The following is an 18,666-nucleotide window of genomic DNA, read 5'->3' as shown; positions in this document are numbered from 1 at the left end:
TATATCATAAATTTAAATTTTCTTTTTTATGAATTAAATACTTCATTATAATGTAAATAGCAACATGAAATGAAAAAAATGAATTTGTTTTTAATAAAGTAAAATAATGGGTCTTATCGTTCTGGGCAATGAGAGTTTATTATGGATTATTGGAGCACTATGAGTTTTCAACGAATAGTCCTTGGAAAACTTGAGCTCGTTTATAGACATTTATTTCCTATATAGATCTGACATGGATCTTGAAGCAATTAAGCAGGCCGTTTTGTACAGGTTAAAAATTGGAAGATTTCATTAAATAAAAGTTATCGCAAATATACTTAGTAAATAATAAACATTAAACATATATTGTGACTAGAACTTTTTTCAAAAACTTTTCTAGTGGAAAAAGTTTTAATCATAGATTTAAATTAAGAAGCAGATTACCAGGACTTTTGTTTGTCATATACTTAGATTTTTTAGTTCTAGTTGCACTTTAAATTAAGATTTCTGTAATTTTTACTATTAGATCCGACTCTAGATTAGTTGGGCTTTATACTCAGGAGAGGTTGAGTAGTCAGCTCCCACTATTTAATTGATGTATACGTGACGTAAATCATTAATTTTTTGTTGTTGTTGAGTATGTGTGATTTAAAAACTCAAATAAATAACCTTGCTCTCAAAACTGGCAAGATTAAACCTTTTTTGAAATCTCCGACAGGAAACAGTTTTTCTTAAGTTGTAATGAGGAAGGGACATTGGATGTTAAATTTTAAATTTGGATGTTTTGTAAACACGTTCATTAGTTCGTTGGCTCAAAACATTTTGGTACTTATATAGATCTAGCATGTCCGCATATTCCCACCAATTACTTTAATCTTTATAGGGGGTAAATGTATTTATCAAAGATTATTTAGTTTGAAAAATTTAATTGTAGAAATCAGCAGCTGGTGTTGGTATACCTAGTGTTCAACAATTATCCACAACTACCAGGTAAATTTTTCATTCTACAATCCATGAAATCAAGGAAGAGAGGGGAAATTGGACCGTAAATTACACTGGTAACCAAAGTTTTAGAACTCTTGAACCACAATATCTTATTTGCTAGCTAAATAACTTTGGGTAAAGTTTTTTGGTCTTCTTGACCCTGAGCGCCTTAGTAATTAATTAATTCTACCACATGTAAATCCATCAACCAAATATATAATTGCACGACTTTGTAATTAACTTTTCTTAGTATTGAGCTGGTAGGGTTTATTTAGTCGAAGACAATTTCCCTTCTCTTTCTGAGCTACTTTTTAATATAGAAGCCGCAGTTATTACAATTTAAATGACGTTAATATGACGTAATTTTCTCTAGATTCTCTTTATATTGGTTTTTACATAATTATTTTAAAGAATTTTTTTTTATAAAAGATACACTCTTCTAAGACATGAACATATATTTCGAATTTAGCAATCACATTACATTCATTTTGCCACTTTTAGAAGTGAATCAAGCAATATCAGCTTGGTCGTTTTACATAATTTTCAACACTATCATGCATGGATTGTCAGTTATTATGAAAAGAATACAAAACTGTTTATAAAAGCTCTAACAGGCATATTCTTTATCTTGTATTTACAAGAGCATTCAATAAACAATGTCTGTATAGTCTCCTAGCATCAATCATGAGTTTTAAAATCGGATAATAAACAAGAATAATAATGTTTGCAAGTGTAAATAATTTCTACAAATCAGAAATCATTAATATAAAACTTGATTTTAATATTTAGATTAAAACACTTTTTTTCTTTCTTTATGATCTTTCCCAAAGAAAAAAATCATTTTATAGATTTAGATATAAATTAGAATGTGGTTTATATTTAATCTAACATTTCGTCTCTTTTATTTACAATCTATGAAACACAGAATTTTACAAATAATATAATCATTTTAGGTGAGGATTAGTTTTTAATTTATTACATTGGATTAGTTTTATTCTTGTTACCTTAGACATACTTACAAAAATACTCTCAACTTATATTTTAATTAATATTTATTCTTAGTATCTTATTTAAGTTGCTTACACTTAAACTCTTCTTTTTAACTTTCTTTCTTTAGAAAGCAAAGCTTTTCTATATTGACTTAATCAAATTTTATATAAAAAAAAGTATAAGCATCCATCTTTGTTTAGTAATAAAAAAAAATTAAAATAAAAAAATGACTATGCTTTGCTTTTATGGAAATTGTCATCCTTATTACATTTGGATGTAATATGAAAGAAAATATTAGCCTTTGAAAGTGGAAAAATATCAAACTTAAATCAATAGCTATTTGAAAAGATGATAAAAGTAAAAATCATAATAATATCATAAAATTGACTACAAATCTAAAAATATCCAACTCACTTGAAAGTCGGAGAAAATATTGGGACCAATTTGTATCTATTGTTTATACAATGCAGGCAATATTAAATACTAACTAACTTATACTTCAATGTCCTATTATTTATTGAAAAGAACTAAAAATAAATTTCCTATTTTTTTTGTTCATTTCTATTGGATAAAAGAAAAGAAAATAATTACATAATAGCGTTTATAATAGCTAGGCAGCAGAAAAATAGCTGGTAAGAATCAAACGATGGCAGCTGGAAGTCATGTTTTTTTTCTGGCAGTTTTGGATGGAATCCTGCAATTGTAACTAATGTAATCTTGATTCTGCCAAAATAATTGGATAAGTCAAGCTGTCTGCATTACTTCCACATTTTTGGTAGCGCTGCTACTCTGCAATTAAGTTTTTGTTTCCGTTTTTCTTGCAATCATACGTCCATAAGTCACTTCATATATTAGATTATTTTAAATTCAGTGTTTAATTAAAAGCTGCTAAAAAAACAAAAAAATAGATAATTTTACTACTTTTAACTAATATTTCTCAAATGCTTTACTGAAGTCAAAGATACAAAAAATGTACATTTCTTGTCCTACAGTTATGGCTGAAACCAGAGACGTGCAGGAGGTTGGTTGCAAGGGAGTGTACCATAGACGTGCAGGAGTGTGGTTGCAGGGGAGTGTATACATCCAGAGACGTGCAGGAGGGTGGTTGCAAGGGAGTGTATCCATTCAGAGACATGCAGGAGGGTGGTTGCAGGGGAGTGTATACATCCAGAGACGTGCAGGAGTGTGGTTGCAGGGGAGTGTATACATCCAGAGACGTGCAGGAGGATGGTTACAAGGGAGTGTACCAGAGACGTGCAGGTGTGTGGTTGCAAGGGAGTGTATCCATCCAGAGACGTGAAGGAGGGTGGTTGCAAGGGAGTGTATCCATCCAGAGACGTGCAGGAGGGTGGATGCAAGGGAGTGTATACATCCAGAGACGTGCAGGAGGGTGGTTGCAAGGGAGTGTACCAGAGACGTGCAGGTGTGTGGTTGCAAGGGAGTGTATCCATCCAGAGACGTGCAGGAGGGTGGTTGCAAGGGAGTGTATACATCCCATTGGTAAAGTTAAAGGAAGAAGATACCTCATCATACTCCCCTGTAAAACAGCCAAGGGGGGAATCTAGCAAAAATTGTAACAACCCATCTTACACTATTGTTATTATTTGGGCTTGTTAGTACTTTATAATTTATACTAGCCGCTTCGCCCTTAGCCTATAGGTGTGGGGGGATTTTTTTTGGGGGGGCGTTGGGGGTGTCCCGACCCCCAAGAAAACAGCTTAGAACCACCACAGGACCAAAAGGTATAAACCCTGAAGAGTAGAATTCGATCAATTTAGTGGTTACCGAAATCTTAAGGGACGAACGGACAGACAGACGGACAGACATCAAGCTACTTTGTATTATAGATTATAACCTAGAAGATAAAGTAGTAATGATTTTTTTTGTCTGAAGCTTTAGACATCACTGAACTGATTGGGTTCTCTATTTGAAGTAAGCTTAACATGGGTCATTTTCAGATTTAAGTCTTGGGATGGTTTTAAGTTATTTCTCAAGCAGCCTCTTTTTTTCAGATTACAGAGCTATACATGCTAGGGGCCCAGCCGCTAGTATATTTATATTGCAATACACTTTACCCAATTTTTTTAAGGCGAAGCTTTTTTATTTTTTTAAATATACCATTCTTAATAATTATAAACAATATTTTTTAAAAATTGGTCTCTTGCACAATAAATCTATCTTCCATTCTCTATCTCCTTACACAAGGACACGACTATAAATATGTATTTTTTCTTTTGTCTGGGCTACTTGTGGACTAATTTCTCGTTGTCTATCTCTCCATCTCTCTTGGATAAGAAAAGGTGTAAGAAAGATGAATAAAGATCTGATGTTGAAAGTTACAATTAATCTTTTTATCTCTGACAAAAAAGGGAGGGAAAGAAATGTATCCAATTACATTGTATCTTATTTAAGTAGCAAAACTTCTCTATAATTATTTCTTGATACTTTTACTACTATTCCCTTGACCTTTATATTTATAATTAGCGCAGCAACTCTATGATTCCTCTGGGTATGGGATTTGCTCAGCTACTACTAAGGATAGATTTTTGAATTTTATTGAAGGATATATTTCAAATTTCAATTATTATACATATGACAACGTTTTTGTAAGTGGATTATAGAAGACAAAATTGGATACAATTAATCATAATACAAAAAAGAATAGTCACAAGTAAATAATTGCGACTTGACACCTCATTTATGACCATTCTGTCAAGTTTGAGGGTTTACCCAAGCCGCTGTTTGTGTTTTCTGATCAGGTTGGGGATTGGGTGAAGGCGGCAGAAAGACAAGACAGGCTGAATGGCCAATAGCTTTGAGTGTATAGTCATAATTTGTTAATTTTTATGTACGTGGGCTGAAGTAGCCCTCATTCCTGTCTATCCCCCTTCGCCCCTTCTAGTGAAGATATTGTTAAAGTAAGATTATTTTACTTTTCTGATAGTCGGTGTTGCCCTTATTTGTTGGTAAATTGTTAGTAATGTTAGTAAATTTAATTAATTGATCAAATTTAATTTGACCTACATTTTACATTTAAGTATTTTTGCTAACTTTTGGATATATTACTCCTAGTTTTCTTACTCCTTAACTCAATTGTTCTCTACACTATCTTTTTTTATAGATACAGGGATATGAAAAATTTTATTGCCTCTAAATTTTCGGTACACCGACAAACCTCCTAAAGGGACAAACGTCGTAATGCGAAAAACATCCTAAAACTCCTAATGTGGCAAACCTCCTAATGCGACAAACGTCCTAAAATGACAAACCTCCTAATGCAACATATCTTGGCCACCCAATGGCATGGTTTTGAACCCGACACAACCTTGCATTACAAAATTTGACTGTTACCTTACATTTAATAAATGTAATATCACTTGAAAAAGTTTTTAGGGGGTGTCGCATTAGGAGGTTTGTCGTTTAGGAGGTTTGTCGTTTAGGAGGTTTGTCGCTTAGGACGTTTGTGGTTTAGGAGGTTTGTCGGATTAGGATGTTTGTCGCATTAGGACGTTTGTTGTAGTAGGACGTTTGTCGGTGTACCAAATTTTCTGATAGCTAAAAGACTAGTTATTTGGAGTAATGTACTTTTAATAAACTTCTCATACAATTGAAAAAAATAAATTGTCCAGACGTTTTTGAGAATAACATTGACATGCAAAGACATAAAAATACAACATACTATATCTATAAAAAGTACTCTATTTGTTTTTGAAGTTGATGATATTAAATAGCTGTTTTATACCTATAAAGAAATATATAAACTTACATACTATCTCACTTTTCATATCTCTTTAATTCAATTGTTTTATCAAATCTCGCTTTTAATTTATTAAACCGTTTATTGGTGTTTCCCATATTTTCTTCCTTTTTTTATATAATTTGCTTGTAGGAGGAGGCAATATTTGTTTTAAATAATCTACCAAAGGCAGGATTTTAAAGTTAACATTGAAGGCCTTAGCTACAGCCACCTATTTCTATCCTTCTTTTGTTTACACACAAAACGTAGATGAAAATAAGGATGAAACATACATAGGGGTTCAAAAAGAGACCTTAGGCAAACCTCCCAAATTCAAATTGAAGGGGGTTGTTGACACCCCATACTGCACGCCACTGGTTCTGTCTATCATTCTGGTACATCAATAATTTCTTTCTTTATTACTTGTTCCTTATTTAGTGGTTGTGCTAGGAACTAGCAATTTTTTGGTTATACAATAAAGTAAAATTATATGTAAATGGCTGCTATATGAGATAGATATTTTTTATAAGATTAACTTGACTAGTCCTTTATAACAAACTAGCGGCTACGCCCCTAGAGGCCTCTAGGGGCACTTGAGGAGAGAGTCGAATTTAATAATTATATTTCTTATTTTAGATTTTAAAAGAAAAAAGTAAAAGAAACCCCAACCCCCCCAAAAAATGCAAAATCTTCCCCCCCCCCCCAATTTTTTTTTTAAATTTTTTAAACTAATATTAAAAAATGTGCCCCCCCCCTCATTTTTAATATTAGTTTAAAAAATTCAAAAAAAAAATTGGGGGGGGGGAAGATTTTTTATTTTTTGGGGGAGTTGGGGGTGTCCCACCCCCCAAGAAAATAGTTATAAACCTTCCCGGGACTTATGAGAAGCTACCCTGTTAAGGAGAACCCGATCGGTTCAGCGGTTAGCGAGATCCTTCGGTACAGACAAACACACAAACACACAAACATCCTGTTACTTTATTATATAGATTAATATTATCCTATATGAATTAAGCTTCCAAAAATCTCTTAAAATTATTCCTTTGACCACGAGGAATATATGAAATAAAAAAAATATTTATGTAAATTGCTTTTATTTTTGTGCTTTGCTACTTGTGGATATTCTCACACTTATTATCTTTTACATTATTTAAATCATTATCAAATATATGAAATTATTAATCGTGTTTAATAATAATGACAAAAGCAAAGAAAACTCTTTAAAAATTATGAATAAAGAAAAAATGACAAGTGGTAACAAAACTATTTCCAATTACTCCTACAAATATTATATGTTCACTCAAACATGCTATAATAGTTGGTTGTAATGACGACAAAATATCAAATTATGTTGTCAAATCTGCTGTAATTGTTGACTTTCATTTGCATGCTTTGATTTATTGAAACAACTCTACTCAATAATTCATTTTTTTCTCTCTATCGTCCGTCCGTCCTAAAGGGGAAATGTATCAAATTTATATAGGGAAATGTGTGTTCATTGCTACTATTGAAGATAAATGGACGATTATTTTTTGTTGATCACCAAACATCTGTTGCAGATGGCTAATTGTTCTTAGTTGTAAAATATAAGATACTAGCGGCTTCGCCCCTAGCCACTAGTGGCTTTGCCCCAAGAGGTTTGATCAAACAAATTTTTCGCTGTTTAGATTTAAAAGAAAATTTGGGGGGGGTTATTTTTTTTTGGGGGGGGGGGGCGGGTAGTCGACCCCACTATTTTAATTATAGTTTTAAAAGAAATTTTTTTTTCGGGGGTTATTTTTAATTTTTGGGGGGGTTGGGAGTGTCTCACTCCCAAAGAAAATAGTTATAAACCTTCCTGGGACCTATGAGAAGCTACCCTGTAAAGGAGAACTTGATCGGTTCAGCGATTAGCGAGATCCTTCGCTACAAACAAACAAACAGACAAACAAACAGACAGACAGACAGACATCGTTCTACTTTGTATTATAGATACTAAATATTTTGTGCAGAGATTTCAATAAACAATCTATCATAAAAGTCTTTTTGATTAGTGTCTTGTACTTTCAAAATAATAATTTTTATGTGGGTTCCCATAAATATAAGTATCAACAAATGCAAAAAAAATTCGCTAAAATGTTATATTTTCTGTATTGTTCACAGAACAAAAAATACAAGTATTTATTTGTAATAAAAGTGAGAAAAACCAATACTATGTTTCTCATACTTGTACATATATACAATGTATACAAAAATAACACAAAATAATGTACACATTTATGTATATTATTGCTATATTTGTGGTTTTTTTTTACAGCAAACCTACCTCACAATGTCATACTGTCTTAATATTTTGGGTTCTTATTGATATCCTTTTTCTGATTGATTATATCAAAATAAATTGTCCTTGTCTTTTCCTGCGAAAGAGCATGGGTAATCAAGGATGAACAAATTTTATACCCCGTGGCTGATTTGATGCAAACATTACTCATTAGGATATATCTATTCTATATTCGAACATTACTTTAGAAAATTTAATCTTGATACAAAAATGTTTTTTTCGATGCTTTACAAGTTCGTCCAGAAGGATTAAATCAGGAACAAAAGGCTGTGTTTAATTTTAAAATATTGCTGAGAATTTCCTGTGAAAAATAATAAGTCTAAAAATCCTCTTTCTATAAATCTCTTTATATCTCTTTATACCTGTTATAAATGTATACATTTCAGGGAAAGGTTACTGGCATCACAATCAGGAGGATCACCTGTCACCTCACCTTACATGAAAACTAGATCAAAGTGAGTTGTAGATATCCTCTAGCATTACAGACAACCAACCCTTTGATTACAAGATATTCATCTAAAAGTCTTAATTATGCATACAAATAAGTAGCACCGTTTTACAGGAAAACCTAAATCTAAAAGTTTTTTTTGCCTAAACTCAAAAACAAAACTTCCAAGATAGCAAAAAGTAAAACAGGGCTCGGTAGTTGAAGATGCCGTGGCCATAAGCTTATTTTAATGATTAATGTAGGTTTGGTTAAGCTAAGTTAACTTTAACACTGCCCAGCCGGGTTAAAGCTCCGCAGGGGAAAAAAATTTTATTCATAAATAAGAAGAGGCGAGAAGAGGTGTTCGAGGCTAAAAAATTGGTTTGGATGAAACCACCAAAAATAAACAACTTGTATCCTATTTAAAAACATTAAATTTTATTTTGCGACTAAAGATTGTGCAGCCAATAAAATATAAATAAATTTTAGAAAGCGAAGTAGACATCAAAGCAGTGGAAAATCTTCAGGGACTGGAGGAATCAGGTATTATAATTTCAATTACCAAGCTACTCAATGTTCATCTGTAGGTATGTTTGTCTTCCTTTGAAAAAAAATATTTTTACATTTTTTATAAACTTAATGTAAGGTTGAAACATTATTAGTCGCATAAAAATCCACAAGAGCAGCAAAGACTAAAGTTGTCAAAAACAGTTACTGATCGCAGCTAAAAACACCTGCGTCCGAAGCTGCATCCGCTATTTTTATTTATAGTCTGCAGTTTAAACGTAATAATCGGCTGCTTTTGAGGACTGTTTTTGTATCCATAAATCTTTCTTTTTTGCATATTTTGTCTAACCTTTTGACTGTAGAGAAAAAAATGCACTAAAAGCTTTTATAAATATTGAAAGTGTAAGTGTATACTACTTAGTCTACTTAGGCATTATTGCATTTCTGCTTAAAGGGAGGCTCATGCATAGTTATCAAAATATTGATATTTTAGGTCTTTTTAAATTTCTTCTATAGAGTAAACATCTAAGCCATAGAAATAATCAATATAATTAAAAATATATTCACTTTTGAAAGTGTAATTCTGGAACTTCCTTTATTTTATATCATGTTTTTATGCAAATTCATAAGTTTACAATAACATTTAAAAAAATATAATAGATATCTTTACAAAAAATATCTTTTCTTTTAATTTAAAATTTTGCTTTTGAAACTAACGTTTCAAAATAATCAGAATGAATTATTTTAAAGTTGCTTTGCTGGTTATAAATGTGTGCTAATTATACCTAATTGTCTGATAATCTTGTTAATTGTTGATTATCTCTTCCTTGGGAGTTAATCTAGATTTGATTAGACATTTTAGCTATTAATCAGGAAACATTTTTCCATTGTATTAGGATAGACTATACATATAACTGCAAAACTTTAATTCACAAACCGTGACAGTATCTTAAAAAGCAAAGCGAATCCATTTAATAAAAAAACGAACAAAATTAGTTCAGCTTAGATGGTTAATGGTCAGTAAATTTTGATAAAAACCAATTAAATACCTACCAATATTGCTAGACAAAGTGAGTTCATATTATAAGATACCTTTGCTACAAAAATCAAAAACATAGTGTACCATTAAAGTAAAAGTATTTGAGTCTATAAAACACATTATAATATATTAGCTTCCATTGCATGTGTTTTACTTCAGCAGTTTTTAAGGAAGAAATTTTAAATAATATCGCAGCACAATATTCTGTAACACAAGGCAGATATTTTAATGAAATTAAAGTAACTAATAACTTTAGAATCCGCCTTTAATGTAGTTCTAGTGTTTTCACTTAACCAAATGATCTATGCTTATAAAATATTTCCAAAAGAAATAAAGCAAATATATATTTGCGGTTGTCAATTTCTAACTTCATGTCTACACTGTATGTTTATCTATCTAATTAAATAATAATTCATTGTTGTATCTCCCTATACACTAAAACACATAAACCAACAATTTAATCATACATCCAATCATCGAATTATCTACCTTGCTATCTATTTTTTATCTTTACTAAGTATCTATCTATCTAGTGATAGTAATGAGCTCTTAGCTGGAGGCGGTAAACCTGACTATCTATACTTAGTTTCTATCTATCTAGTGATAGTAATGAGCTGCTAGCTGGAGGCGGTCAACCTGACTATCTATACTTAGTTTCTATCTATCTAGTGATAGTAATGAGCTGCTAGCTGGAGGCGGTCAACCTGACTATCTATACTTAGTTTATATCTATCTAGTGATAGTAATGAGCTGCTAGCTGGAGGCAGTCAACCTGACTATCTATACTTAGTTTCTATCTATCTAGTGATAGTAATGAGCTTTTAGCTGGAGGCGGTCAACTTGACTATCTATACTTAGTTTCTATCAGGGATAATCTATCTAGTGATAGTAATGAGCTGCTAGCTAGAGGTGGTCAACCTGACTATCTATACTTAGTATCTATCTATCTAGTGATAGTAATGAGCTCTTAGCTGGAGGCGGTCAACCTGACTATACAAACTGGAATATGATGGATTGGGCGGCTGCCCATAATGGTTTAGATGTCAACAATCAGGTTAATTATTTTTTTATTTACACTTAAGTAGAAAAGCTAATCTATAATTCACTTTGTCTGTCCGTCTGCTAGTTAGCAATTCCGAAACGCTTTGGGAGAAATACTATTTTACGGCTGCTATTGGGAAAAGACAGCTTAAATTTTCAGTGAATATTCCTGTGACACATGCACATCTTTTCCATTCTTTATTTTGCCTGTCGGTCCTGCTTTATTACAGGTTTTCTTCATATTCTCTCTTCTTTTTTGTTATGACAGCTGAGCATCTGCTCTATTACTCGCTTTATCTGTTTGTCCAATCCATGATTTTTTGTGCGTCCCTGCCTTTGGATGTTGCCATCATTGTTTAATTATTTGTTAAATCAATCTGTAGCTTGTAAGTTTTTTTTAGGGGTAAAGTGGTTGCATATAATATAAACAATTTCATGGATTTGGCCATAACTTTTTTGCTTTATGATATTTTAGCCTATTCACGATATCCGCCCTGAGAAAAATAAAAATAATCACCATATAAAAAAGTGGGAGGTTTCTTTTTATGAACTTGCTTTAAAACAAATTAATGTAGTTTTACCAAAATAGAGTTTTAATCTGAGATTAAGTAAAGATTATTTTTTTTCTGTAGCTGCGAGGGAAAGGTAAGCATAACTTTTATTTTTATGACAAAAATAAGGACAATTTATTAATAAGTAGCTTAGCAATAATAACATCCTTTTAATCGTAAACAAGGACGTCCAAGGGGGGGGGGGATAAAGTGGGAAGTACCCCCTCATTTAAAATTTACCCCCAACCATTTAGGAGGGGGTATTTACCCCCTCAATTAATTTTGAGGGGTTAAATACCCCCCCAAAAATAAATAATCCCTAACAAAAAAAAAATTTGGTGCGCTTCGCGCTCATTTTTAATACTAAATAATTAATGGTATTTAAATTACCCCCCCCGAAAAATTTTACACCAAGGGTAAATTTTTGGGTGGTTAAAAAAAATTTACCCCTGCCAACAGATTTCAGGGGGGATAATTACACCCCCCCCCCCCAGTAAATTTTACCCCCTCAAATTCAACCTCTAATTATAATCTACAGAAGGAGAACTTTTGTGTATCATCATTGGGAATATACATTAATTTATTGGACATCTTTAGATCACTGGAAAAACTACACTTAAAATGAATTTAAAATCAGAAATATATATTTAATTAAAAATTCAATATTTTTCCAATATTTAGGAGAGCTATAATTAAAGCCATTTTCTTTTCTTTACATTTCCTGCATAAAGTTAACCATGCATTCGGATACAAATAAGTATTCTTGAAATAGGAGAGTCAAAGATTTTTAAAATCAATTTCCTTTCTTTTGTGGATTAAATAGGTTTTATAATGTACCTATGTCTTGTTTGTTTATCGCGCGAAAAATTCTAAAATTTTAAAAATAGAAAAGTATAAAATTAGCCATATAACAAAAATGACCAGGAATAAACCAAGTGTAGTCTATCTTTACTTTGGAAATAATAATTTTATGACTTCAATTACCTACAATATTAATATCCCCACTGAATACTTGTCCAAACTTTGCATAAATGATGGTATGCATTCACTTCCGCATATAATCATGATAATCAGAACAGAGAACTGTGGTGCTCGATATTTGGGTTGTGTATTCACTTTTTCACATGTATCATATTATCATATCACTAGCACAGAGACTTGTGGTACTCCATGTGTGGGGTGTGTATTCACTTTCTCACATGTATCATATTATCATATCACTAGCACAGAGCCTTGTTGTACTCCATTTGTGGGGTGTGTATTCACTTCCACACATGTATCATATCATATCACTAGCACAGAGCCTTGTGGTACTCCATGTGTGGGGTGTGTATTCACTTTCTCACATGTATCATATTAGCATATCACTAGCACAGAGCCTTGTTGTACTCCATTTGTGGGGTGTGTATTCACTTCCACACATGTATCATATCATATCACTAGCACAGAGCCTTGTGGTACTCCATGTGTGGGGTGTGTATTCACTTCCACACATGTATCATATTATCATATCACTAGCACAGAGACTTGTGGTACTCCATGTGTGGGGTGTGTATTCACTTAAACACATGTATCATATTATCATATCACTAGTACAGAGCCTTGTGGTACTCCATGTGTGGGGTGTGTATTCACTTAAACACATGTATCATATTATCATATCACTAGCACAGAGCCTTGTGGTACTCCATGTGTGGGGTGTGTATTCACTTCCACACATGTATCATATTATCATAGTACCTAGTACAGAGCCTTGTGGTACTCCATGTGTGGGGTGTGTATTCACTTTCTCACATGTATCATATTATCATATCACCAGTACAGAGCCTTGTGGTACTCCATGTGTGGGGTGTGTATTCACTTCCACACATGTATCATATTATCATATCACTAGTACAGAGCCTTGTGGTACTCCATGTGTGGGGTGTGTATTCACTTCTGCACATGTATCATATTATCATATCACTAGCACATAGCCTTGTGGTACTCCATGTGTGGGGTATGTATTCACTTTCTCACATGTATCATATTATCATATCACTAGCACAGAGCCTTGTGGTACTCCATGTGTGGGGTGTGTATTCACTTCCACACATGTATCATATTATCATATCACTAGCACAGAGACTTGTGGTACTCCATGTGTGGGGTGTGTATTCACTTAAACACATGTATCATATTATCATATCACTAGTACAGAGCCTTGTGGTACTCCATGTGTGGGGTGTGTATTCACTTCTGCACATGTATCATATTATCATATCACTAGCACATAGCCTTGTGGTACTCCATGTGTGGGGTGTGTATTCACTTTCTCACATGTATCATATTATCATATCACTAGCACAGAGCCTTGTGGTACTCCATGTGTGGGGTGTGTATTCACTTCCACACATGTATCATATTATCATATCACTAGCACAGAGACTTGTGGTACTCCATGTGTGGGGTGTGTATTCACTTTCTCACATGTATCATATTATCATATCACTAGCACAGAGCCTTGTGGTACTCCATGTGTGGGGTGTGTATTCACTTCCACACATGTATCATATTATCATATCACAACACAGAGACTTGTGGTACTCCATGTGTGGGGTGTGTATTCACTTTCTCACATGTATCATATTATCATATCACTAGCACAGAGACTTGTGGTACTCCATGTGTGGGGTGTGTATTCACTTAAACACATGTATCATATTATCATATCACTAGTACAGAGCCTTGTGGTACTTCATGTGTGGGATGTGTATTCACTTCTGCACATGTATCATATTATCATATCACTAGCACATAGCCTTGTGGTACTCCATGTGTGGGGTGTGTATTCACTTTCTCACATGTATCATATTATCATATCACTAGCACAGAGGCTTGTGGTACTCCATGTGTGGGGTGTGTATTCACTTAAACACATGTATCATATTATCATATCACTAGTACAGAGCCTTGTGGTACTCCATGTGTGGGGTGTGTATTCACTTCTGCACATGTATCATATTATCATATCACTAGCACATAGCCTTGTGGTACTCCATGTGTGGGGTGTGTATTCACTTTCTCACATGTATCATATTATCATATCACTAGCACAGAGCCTTGTGGTACTCCATGTGTGGGGTGTGTATTCACTTAAACACATGTATCATATTATCATATCACTAGTACAGAGCCTTGTGGTACTCCATGTGTGGGGTGTGTATTCACTTCTGCACATGTATCATATTATCATATCACTAGCACATAGCCTTGTGGTACTCCATGTGTGGGGTGTGTATTCACTTTCTCACATGTATCATATTATCATATCACTAGCACAGAGCCTTGTGGTACTCCATGTGTGGGGTGTGTATTCACTTCCACACATGTATCATATTATCATATCACTAGCACAGAGACTTGTGGTACTCCATGTGTGGGGTGTGTATTCACTTTCTCACATGTATCATATTATCATATCACTAGCACAGAGCCTTGTGGTACTCCATGTGTGGGGTGTGTATTCACTTCCACACATGTATCATATTATCATATCACAACACAGAGACTTGTGGTACTCCATGTGTGGGGTGTGTATTCACTTTCTCACATGTATCATATTATCATATCACTAGCACAGAGACTTGTGGTACTCCATGTGTGGGGTGTGTATTACTTAAACACATGTATCATATTATCATATCACTAGTACAGAGCCTTGTGGTACTTCATGTGTGGGATGTGTATTCACTTCTGCACATGTATCATATTATCATATCACTAGCACATAGCCTTGTGGTACTCCATGTGTGGGGTGTGTATTCACTTTCTCACATGTATCATATTATCATATCACTAGCACAGAGGCTTGTGGTACTCCATGTGTGGGGTGTGTATTCACTTAAACACATGTATCATATTATCATATCACTAGTACAGAGCCTTGTGGTACTCCATGTGTGGGGTGTGTATTCACTTCTGCACATGTATCATATTATCATATCACTAGCACATAGCCTTGTGGTACTCCATGTGTGGGGTGTGTATTCACTTTCTCACATGTATCATATTATCATATCACTAGCACAGAGCCTTGTGGTACTCCATGTGTGGGGTGTGTATTCACTTCCACACATGTATCATATTATCATATCACTAGCACAGAGACTTGTGGTACTCCATGTGTGGGGTGTGTATTCACTTAAACACATGTATCATATTATCATATCACTAGCACAGAGCCTTGTGGTACTCCATGTGTGGGGTGTGTATTCACTTCTGCACATGTATCATATTATCATATCACAACACAGAGACTTGTGGTACTCCATGTGTGGGGTGTGTATTCACTTTCTCACATGTATCATATTATCATATCACTAGCACAGAGCCTTGTGGTACTCCATGTGTGGGGTGTGTATTCACTTCCACACATGTATCATATTATCATAGTACCTAGTACAGAGCCTTGTGGTACTCTATGTGTGGGGTGTGTATTCACTTTCTCACATGTATCATATTATCATATCACCAGTACAGAGCCTTGTGGTACTCCATGTTTGGGGTGTGTATTTACTTTCTCACATGTATCATATTATCATAGTACCTAGTACAGAGCCCTGTGCTACTCCATGTGTGGGGTGTGTATTCACTTTCTTACATGTATCACATTATCATATCACTAGCACAGAGCCTTTTGGTACTCTATGTGTGGGGTGTGTTTTCACTTTCTTACATGTATCATACTATCATATCACTAGCACAGAGCCTTGTGGTACTCCATGTGTGGTGTGTGTATTCACTTCCACACATGTATCATATTATCATATCACCAGTACAGAGCCTTGTGGTACTCCATGTTTGGGGTGTGTATTTACTTTCTCACATGTATCATATTATCATAGTACCTAGTACAGAGCCCTGTGCTACTCCATGTGTGGGGTGTGTATTCACTTTCTTACATGTATCACATTATCATATCACTAGCACAGAGCCTTTTGGTACTCTATGTGTGGGGTGTGTTTTCACTTTCTTACATGTATCATACTATCATATCACTAGCACAGAGCCTTGTGGTACTCCATGTGTGGTGTGTGTATTCACTTCCACACATGTATCATATTATCATATCACTAGCACAGAGGCTTGTGGTACTCCATGTGTGGGGTGTGTATTCACTTTCTTACATGTATCATATTATCATATCACTAGCACAGAGCCTTTTGGTACTCTATGTGTGGGGTGTGTATTCACTTCCACACATGTATCATATTATCATATCACTAGCACATAGCCTTTTGGTACTCTATGTGTGGGGTGTGTATTTACTTCCACACATGTATCATATTATCATAGTACCTAGTACAGAGCCCTGTGCTACTCCATGTGTGGGGTGTGTATTCACTTTCTCACGTGTATCATATTATCATATCACTAGCACAGAGCCTTGTGGTTCTCTATGTGTGGGGTGTGTATTCACTTTCTCACATGTATCATATCATCATATCACTAGCACAGAGCCTTGTGGTTCTTCATGTGTGGGGTGTGTATTCACTTTCTCACATGTATCATATTATCATATCACTAGCACAGAGCCTTGTGGTACTCCATGTGTGGGGTGTGTATTCACTTTCTCACATGTATCATATTATTATATCACTAGCGCAGAGACTTGAGGTACTCCCTGACAAACTGTTCAACCCCTCTCACTATTTTAATACACTTTTAATTTCTGTTGTATCTTTTTGAAAGCGAAGCTTTTCTATAATAAGGGTCGGTCCGTCCGTCCGTAACGGATAGCTTTTTTCACTAATTTAGGCATGTTAGAATTGTCCTTTTGATTTCAAACTTTGCATGGTGATTCCTGTAGTAGTTAGGTACGATTTAGAAAGCGTAGCAACTCTATAATCATTACCAGAATGTAAGTACGTCCATTTTAAACATGTTGATTTTTTTTCTTTTTTAACAACAAATTTTTTGTGATCTAATAATCCGATTGATCTGATTTTTGGTATACTGATTCCTGGGACAACAAAGTACAATATTATAAGCGAAGCAACTCTATAATCAAGTCCTAAAAATGTAAGTATGTCCATAAACATTATCCTGTATCAAGCAGTTTTTCAACAATTTTACTTACAATTTTGCTTCGACATTTATACATTTATATTCCTATTATTCAGTTCTGACACTATACAAGTGTTAATGTGTGTTTGTCCTACCGTTTCAGTGCTTCGCTTTTATGGATGTTGTCATATTTGTTGCAAATATGATTTGCGGATGTAATGTTTTGCGGAAGTGGAATCCTACCAAATTTTGGTATGCATTTAACAATGCATAAATATTGGCAGCAGAGCTAATCTGCAATATTAAGATACTATATTCAAATACAATCAAACAAGGATGATAACGTTGATTGTTAGAGAAGCTGTTAATATACAGGAAAAAGGAAAATAATTTAGAAAAACAAAGTAATACTTAAAATTAGTTAACAGATATTGTACACATATTACTTGTAGAGAACCTTTGCTACAAATATTTAAAACATTTTATATTAATAGATTCAGTACGAACAGCAAACAGCTTGGAGTCTTTAGATTCTGTTTCTAGTTGCATTCAACAAGCTAGAGCTAATAGCTTTGCTAAGGTATCGCATTGTTTACATATTAAATTATTTAACTAGTGGCAACACTACCCCGTCCCGGATTTGAAAAATTTTGTTAAAATTTTTGCCCCCAGCCAAAATATGGTTGATTTATGCATAAAAATGACCCATGCAAAATATTTTTTCTGTAATGCAAAAATTGCGACGGTACAAGCACTGCAAAGTTTTTAAAATCTGCAAAAAACCCTGTTTTTATGGCATTTTTGGGGCTTTTGTACCATCCCAATTTTAAAGATTTTTACAAAATTTCAATTCACGTGTGTTGATATATACCTGAAATTTACCAAAAAAAATGGGGGCAGTCTCAATTATAACATATGAAGGTGTAGCAAGTAATCTTCCAAATACAAAATTGTCAAATTGCATACATATATAATAGGGTTGGGCCGGATACTTTTTGGACGGATATTGGATATCTGGCTGATTTATAATGCCGGATATCCGAC

General features: G+C 33.9%; 1 protein-coding gene across 1 annotated transcript in view; it reads left to right on the top strand.

Annotated features, from left to right (window-relative positions):
- LOC145319343 (neuron navigator 2-like) overlaps nucleotides 1-18,666 on the top strand; it is a 123,283-nt gene that overhangs the window by 22,171 nt on the left and 82,446 nt on the right. The window contains exons 10-15 of the mRNA XM_080161422.1: nucleotides 914-969; nucleotides 8,396-8,464; nucleotides 8,926-8,979; nucleotides 10,934-11,036; nucleotides 11,656-11,668; nucleotides 18,117-18,202. Coding sequence (XP_080017548.1) covers nucleotides 914-969; nucleotides 8,396-8,464; nucleotides 8,926-8,979; nucleotides 10,934-11,036; nucleotides 11,656-11,668; nucleotides 18,117-18,202 — 381 coding nt within the window. The remainder of the gene's footprint in view (nucleotides 1-913; nucleotides 970-8,395; nucleotides 8,465-8,925; nucleotides 8,980-10,933; nucleotides 11,037-11,655; nucleotides 11,669-18,116; nucleotides 18,203-18,666) is intronic.

Source organism: Acartia tonsa, chromosome 5, assembly GCF_053477335.1.
Source record: "Acartia tonsa isolate MP-2025a chromosome 5, ASM5347733v1, whole genome shotgun sequence".
Lineage (NCBI taxonomy): Eukaryota > Metazoa > Arthropoda > Copepoda > Calanoida > Acartiidae > Acartia > Acartia tonsa.
The sequence above is the reverse complement of the archived record's forward strand: the minus strand, read 5'-3'. Positions and strand labels throughout refer to the sequence as shown.